We start from the raw sequence: 7788 nt of genomic DNA on the forward strand, positions 1-7788 counted from the left end.
CTTTGGGCTTGCTTCCCTTTGTGGACTGATCTACTTCAGGCATGGCACTTCCCTATACATGAGTGCCAGCTCTCGTTCACACCATCACTCCCAGGGGGAGATTTGTTGCCATATATATAGACAGTGATGTGTGTGAACACACTTAGGACCGCCGGGGCACTTTTTCCCTCTTTAGGAGGTTTTTTCCCCCGGCTTATATATACGCCCATTATTCTAGGGCTAACTTATCTTTGTACATTGACACAATCTAATATACTGTGTGTTGTGTGCATTCTTGCTTCTTCTTCTCCAAGCTTTGTGTGCTTTCCTGCAACCCTAATTCCAACAGTGAGATCATCTTATGGCATTTTGCTATTACAGAGGCAGTATTGCTTGGACATATTGTCCAAGTATGGTATGACAGGCTGTAAGTCTATTTCAGTGCCATTGAAGGAGCAGAACACAAAGCTTTTCGCAAATACATGTAAGCTTTTTGCAAATACATGTAAGCTTTTGGAGGACCCTACTACATACAGGCGCATAGTGGGTAGTTTAATCTACATGACCATTACAAGGCTAGACTTGAGCTATGCTGTTGGACTTGTGAGTCAGTTTATGCAGGCCCCTAGGAAGCCACACTTGGATGCGGCTAGACAGATCCTCAGGTACATAAAGTGCACAGTTGATTATGGACTTTTCTATGAGGTGGTACAGAGATAGAGTTGCATGGGTACACAGATGCTGATTGGGTTGGTAGTATTGCAGACAAGAGGTCTACCAATGGTTTTATGTTCTCATTTGGGAGTGCTGCTATGAGTTGGAGCAGTAAGAAGCAACCAACAGTTACCTTGTTGAGTACATAGGCAAAGATGGTCTGCCTTTTGCAGCATGGCTTGGATACACACCCACAAACTCTTGCATCCACACCCACGCATGCATGTATGCGCATGCGTGTGTAAAACGTGTGTATATTTGCCAATGCACATGATTATATACTACACAAATCCATGCACGCACACCTAGAAGGTTTGCATAAGAAGTCAAGCATTATATAGTTTTCTAAGATTAGCAGTCTTTTAATATAGTTTCTTTCTTAATTGAGGAATTTTTAACAAGTGTGCTTTTATCAAGCAGCATCATGACATGCAAGGTCATGAGAACACATTGGATGGATGATCGGAATGTTGCTCTAGATGTGGCCATTATGCTTTGATTAGTGATGGTGGGATGCCCCATTGAAGAAGGTCAATGCCTTCTCTATGATGTCAAATGTATGTGGCCATTACGCTTTGATTAGTGATTGAAATTAAGGTATTTTGTTTGCTGCAGCCTGCGCATATGGTTCTGCCATGGCGGTGCCATACAATAACAATCCATGCAACCCCCCTTTAAGCAAAGCAAACCTATCTATGTTGAGCGAAGGGGCAGTTTGTTCCGATCACCAATTGAGAAAAGATTGCCGAATAGATTGGATTGATTGGCATGGAGCTGTTTCCGGCAGGTCTGTCTCATCAATATTGAATTTTCATGTCATTTGTGAACATTACTAGAAAAATTATTTTAAAGTAATCTGTAGATGCTGCTTTTATAGATCTTAGTGTCAAAATTAAGAACATAACCTTGATATTTTGCGCGGAAAAAATCCTGCAGGGCACCAATTAGTCAACTCAGAACCCCCATCAAATCATGTGATAAGGTAGGGCTAAACAAAAAATTAAAGGCTGTGAACTACACGGAGCAGGAAGGAGTGCCTGTTTACAGGGACACCATTGTGGACCTCTCGTGCAATAATTCTCACGACAAAGATCTCAATCTAGAGAAAGAGTTCTATCAACTTGTGATGGCCAGTGGCAACATGCCACATGTCTCTGTGGACAACCACGTGAACAACACACAGGTGTCAGTTCAGAGTTCATGTGAAGCAAACTCATTGTCTATCAAACTACCTGAACCAGACTTGTCCTCGTATACTGTGACTATATTGGCATATCTGAGGCTTGGGAAAACTAAGGACGCTTTTGAATGGTATGAGCAAATGCGAAAATTAAATGTGACGCCTAACAGCATTATATTTGTTGCACTTGTGAAAGCATGCTCAAGCAAAACAATCTTTCAACATGGGATGCAAATGCATGCTCATATAGTTGAAACAGGATTTGAGCTCAACCAGTACGTTGGCAGTGCTCTTGTTAACATGTATGCCACATGTGTGAGCCTCCTGGATGCCCGCATGTTGTTTGACAAGATGCCCAAGGGAAATATTGTCATGTGGAATGTGATGATAACAGGGTATGTTCAGCATGAAGACAATTGGGAAGCTTTGAAGGTTTTCAAGCAAATGCAGCATGAGGGTGTGAAGCCAGATGAGGTCACGTTTATTTGCATTCTCAAGGCATGTGCTTGTGTGGCTGCCTTTGAGGAGGGTAGGCAAGTCCATGCTCATGTGGTTGAAGGCGGCTTTGTTTTGCATGCGCCTGTGGGCAACGCCATTATTGACATGTATTCAAAGTGTGGGAGTCTTGAGGATGGATGCATAGTGTTTAATGGCATGATCAAACGAGATGTCGTAACATGGAACACGTTGATATCCGGGCATATCCAGCATGAGCACTTTTGAGAAGCTCTTTTTTTCGTGGAGCAAATGCAAGAAGATGGCATCGAACCAGATTCAGTCACTTTTGTCTGCATTCTGAAAACTTGTTCCAACTTGGGAGCGTTTGAGCAGGGAAAGCAGATTCATGCTGCTATAATAGAAACTGGAATTGAGAGGGTTATAAATATTGGCAACACACTTATTGACATGTATGCCAAATGTGGGCACCTCCATGCTGCACAAAATGTGTTTGACAGGTTGTTGACACTGGATGTTGTGACATCGAGTGCATTGATCACAGCGTATGCCCAGCATGGGCTTTGCCAAGAAGCTCTCAAACTTTTTAATCATATGCAAATAGAGGGTGTCCAGCCACACAAGGCCACTTTTTTATGCACTTTGAAAGCTTGCTCCAGTCTAGCGGCCTTGGAGCAAGGGAGGAATATCCAGACCCAGATAATTGAATGCGGTATGGCTTTAGATTTATTTCTTGGTAACACTGTGATCGACATGTATGCCAAGTGTGGGAGCCTTGAGGATGCACACACTATGTTTAATAAGCTGCCCAAACAAGATGTCGTGAGTTGGAATGCATTGATAGGAGGGCATAGCAAGCATGGCCAAGGTGAGAACGTTCTCGAGCTTTTTGAACAAATGCAAGGAGAAGGCCTTGAGCCAGGCTCAGTCACACTTGTCTATCTTCTGAAAGCGTGTACAGGTCTGTCCACTAAAGCGCATGGCATACGTATCCACACCCTTGCAATAAAAACCGGATTTGAGGCAGACATATATGTTGGCAGTGCCCTTGTTGATATGTATGCCAAGTGTGGAGGCCTTGAGGATGCATGCAGGGTGTTCAAGAGAATTCCAAAGGTGGATGGCATACGTATCCACACCCTTGCAATAAAAACCGGATTTGAGGCAGACATATATGTTGGCAGTGCCCTTGTTGATATGTATGCCAAGTGTGGAGGCCTTGAGGATGCATGCAGGGTGTTCAAGAGAATTCCAAAGGTGGATGTGGTGACGTGGAGTGCGTTAATGGCAGGGTATGCTCAACATGGGCACTGCGTAAAGGCTCTTCAACTCTTCCAACAAATGCAACAAGAGGGTCTCAAGCCTACACCAGTCACTCTAGCATGTGCTTTACAAGCATGCTCAAACATGGCTGCATTGGAAGAGGGAACACAGATTCATCTTTACATTATCGAAGGCGGGATGGAGGATGTTTTCGTGGGGAGTGCACTTATTGACATGTATGCCAAATGTGGCAACCTTGACATGGCATGCACTGTGTTTGATAGATTACCGAAGCAAAATATTGTGACATGGAATGCACTGATTGCAGGTTGTGCCCAGCATAGAGATCACAGGCTGGCCTTTCAACTCTTCATGGATATGCAACAAAAGGGATTGAAGCCAGATGAGGGGACGCTTCTTAACCTTCTTTCTGCATGCAGTCAAATGGGCTTGGTAAATGAATCATGCATACAGTTCAAGTCTATGAAAGAGGACCTCGGCATCTCTCCAAAAATCGAACATTATAACTCCATGGTTGATCTTCTTGGCCACGCAGGACTGCTAAATGAGGCCGTGGACCTACTTGAAACGATCCCATTGGTGCCGGATGTGGTGGGATGGACCTCCTTGCTCAGTTTGTGCAGAACCAATGGCAATGTGGCTTTAGGAAGGCACTGTTTTGATCGCGTTGTTGCACTTGAACGTGGTAATGCTGCAGGGTTTGTCCTTATGTCGAACATTTATGCTTATGCTGGCATGGAAAAGGATGCCCAGGAAGTGGAAGAGCTAAGGACTAGTGCAAATGCTTGGAAGAAGCCAGGAAAGGCTTTTATTGAGATCAATGGGCAGGTGCACAACTTTTCCATAGGGGATAGAAGCCATCCACAAAGTGCGGACATCTATGCAAAGCTAAATATATTAAGCATTCAAATGAAAGAGAAGGGGTACAACCCACGAGTAGACTTAGTTTTAAATCAAAAGACACAAGACAAAGAAGATTTTCTGTGTGGACATTGTGAAAAATGGGCCATAGCTTTCGGGCTTATTAGTACACACCAGGGCGTGACACTCCGCGTGGCCAAAAATCTCGTGCGGATTGCCATTCAGCATCTAAGATTATATCAAAGATAGAAATGCGAGAGATTATAGTCTCAGATGCATACCGCATTCATCACTTCCAGGGTGGTGCATGCTCTTGTAAAGATAACTATTAAACTCATCTGAGTAAGGATGAGGCAAATGGGAGACATGGTTGAGGATGCACCAAAATGGTGCATGAGGAGGGAGCTAGATCAGTGATATTGTAACAGGAACTCATGCAAAAAGGCTTTCGGGATAACTTTCGTATCAAGACTGTTAGAGATGGTTTTTGTAAGGCCTGCAAGTGAAATAATTTATACTCAAAGAAAACAGCTTGAAGCCAAGATAGAAAGTGAAGCAACATTGTGGGGCAGTTGGGATGTGGGCCCAGCTCAACTTTGGATGCTGGCTCTAGTTCTCCCAGCTCCTGGGTAGCAATGCCAGCACAGGATACGGCGGCTGCAGACGGGACCTCATGGGCACAATTGCTTCAGCCATTCCACCTTCATGGTTGATGCTTCTTGATTCTCTTCCACCTCCTCGATGGATTACAATTTTCTCTCCATGACAACATTCTTCTGTGGCTCTGCAGCCTTCAAGATGACCTCCTTCTAGTGGTTGGGCACTTGGCCTCCTAGTCCTTTCACAGGATGCCGCAAAGAAGAGGATTCCAGAGGCCCACTCCAGTGCATTGGGATCATTGGCTTTTACAGCTGCAGTTGGCAGATAGGACCCTTCTTGGTGCTTATGGGCTTACGAGCATTGGCCCTTGCACATTCGCAATGGCCCAAGGGAGTGGCGTTAAGGACCCTACAGCTTGTCAGCCCCACCCTGGCTTCTCCTTCACACACACTGCCCGTCTCAGATGCTGAATTCAGCTCCAACTGAGAGGCCACGCCTAGCAGCATTGGGCTAGCCTAGCGCATGACACAGCCCATTATCTTTGAGTTATGGAGGCGTTCCTGGAACAGCTTGGGCCCAGCAAGGTCTCCAATTTCCTCTGATGCACAGCTCATTGAGATATTTCTGTGGACACATGGTTAGCCACTGTGGGTTGACCGGCCGATGCGGTGTGTCTCAGTACCACTGTATGTGGGGTTGTCCCGTGGCACAGCAGGCCTGGAGGAGGATCTTGCGCCTCTTCACTAGGAGTTTTAGAGTGACCACTTATTACCTGAGGTTCAGTTGCTTGGGCGATGTAGATTGCCACTACATCTGGCATATGTGCAGCTGACTGTCACATTGGCCGGCTAGGTGCACATGACTTGGGGTGACCTGCCTCTAAACAAGAAAGGTCCATAAGTTCTCACTCCTATCAGCCACACAGGGTCTGGATGAGCTCTGTCCAGATGGAACAGACTGACTCTGTGCGAGAAGTTGCCATCCCCTTAATGGACTTGAGGCAGCAGCCCTCCAAATGCTACTAATCATCTCTCCGCAGTAGAGAGGTGACAGCACCCAGTGTAGCTTTCCCCCCTCCCCGTCCTATGTAGCCTCTTTCTAAGAGTGGCCAGCCATGGAGGGAGCCCCCCCTTCCTCCTTTTCTAGACTTTTACCTCATGAGAGAGTTTCCATCTGTTGTTTTAAATTTATGTTGTTTTACAAAGAAAATAGTGAAGCAACTCTTCAACAAATAGTTGGCTGTTTTGGACAGAACTTTTTGAAGTTGGGGTATGTGTGAAAATGGTATTTTTCCCAGCCCTAAAACCGGTTTTTATTTGATTTTATTTTGGATTTTGGTCTTGTGCTGCTGGCCCGACAGCCCCTGCTTTGGGCTGACCAGCAGCCCAACCCCATATATATGCATCGTTTCATATTCAGCACAACAATAAGACATCATATCATCAACCTGTCTGCTGCTGGCACTACCTCTGCAACAGCAGCAGCATCGTTTATCATCTGCAGCATCCATTTTCTGCATCCCCTGCTCACAGCAGCCGCCTGTGATTCTGTCCATATCTGTGTGATGTCGGCTCTACCCTCTACAGCAGCAGCACACCCTGATCTGATATCTGCGACGCTCAGCCCTTGATACTTGGGACAGCAGCCCTCTCTGTTCATCATCATCATTCGACATCGGGACATCAGCCCTCTCTGCTCATCATCATCATCGACATTGGGACAGCAGCCCTCTCTGCTCCTTAGATCTGTGTTTCTCCTGCAGGCCACTCATCTGCAGGTTTGCGTTTGTCTGCATCACCTCACCTTCAGAGAGCTATGGCCTCACATCAACGTGTGCCTTCGACATCCAGCCCTGCACCCCTCCAGGTATTGCAGCACCCTCATCACCAGAGTTTGCACTCACCAGAGCCTGCACCACTACGCCCTGCTACAGACATCGACCACCTCTCGGAGTGCCTTCACCTCACATCAACGCGAGCCTTCGTCACCGACCGTGCCTCAGCTCCGACCTTGTCTCTGCTTCTTCGATGGTCTAAAACTCGGAGTTACCTCACATCAGAGGGCCTCTTGTACATGATTTCATTCCCCATCATACATTCACTCATTCATCCATTTCATGCTGTGTTGATTTGCTCTGATCTCTCACACATCTGGTCCTTTCGTCCGTTTTCCCTCACATGGTATCAGAGCTATCGTGAGCAAAGGGATTGAAGACCTCTAGAGCACACAGCATGGATCGTCTACCCATAATTCCGAAGGGCCAACCTTTCTCACCAAAAGTTGATTCTCCTTTCTCAGATCCGGACCACACAAAGGATGGGACTTCTTACACATTGGAGAGCCCCGTTTGAGGTCTTACATTGGGAGATGATCAACCTGTATACACCTACTCACCCTCAACACCTTTGCCATCATGACCTTCCTCTTGGAAATTATCAGACTTTGCTTCTAGAGGGGGATACATGCGTTCTGCTAGTGTGCTAGTGTGGGACCATGGTATCCTTCATCTTCTCTCATGGTCCCCTTTTGTCCTGAGAGGGGGTGTGTGAAAATGGTATTTTTCCTAGTCCTAAAAGGGGTTTTTATTTGATTTCATTTGGGATTTTGGTCTTCTGTTTCTGGCTGACAGCCTCTACTCTGGGCCGACTAGCAGCCCAACCCCATATATATGCATCATTTCATATTCAGCACAACAACAGGACATCATATCATCA

The 7788-nt window shown here is 45.9% G+C and overlaps 2 protein-coding genes across 2 annotated transcripts; both read left to right on the forward strand.

The window, feature by feature from the left end:
- Positions 1-1115: 1115 nt before the first annotated feature.
- On the forward strand, positions 1116-2596 carry LOC147632456 (pentatricopeptide repeat-containing protein At2g33680-like). The gene is made up of 3 exons (XM_086807285.1): positions 1116-1223; positions 1309-1480; positions 1630-2596. The coding sequence occupies exons 1-3, from the start codon at positions 1199-1201 to the stop codon at positions 2594-2596; spliced, it is 1164 nt and encodes a 387-aa protein (XP_086663411.1). The 5' UTR covers positions 1116-1198.
- Positions 2597-2620: 24 nt separating this feature from the next.
- Positions 2621-4980, forward strand: LOC147632457 (pentatricopeptide repeat-containing protein At2g13600-like). The gene is made up of 2 exons (XM_086806975.1): positions 2621-4441; positions 4903-4980. Exons 1-2 carry the CDS (start codon positions 2621-2623, stop codon positions 4978-4980), a joined length of 1899 nt encoding a protein of 632 aa, XP_086663101.1.
- Positions 4981-7788: the final 2808 nt, after the last annotated feature.

This window comes from Cibotium barometz, chromosome 13, assembly GCF_041138505.1.
Source record: "Cibotium barometz isolate CiBa-2024 chromosome 13, ASM4113850v1, whole genome shotgun sequence".
In the NCBI taxonomy this organism is placed as follows: Eukaryota; Viridiplantae; Streptophyta; class Polypodiopsida; order Cyatheales; family Cibotiaceae; genus Cibotium; species Cibotium barometz.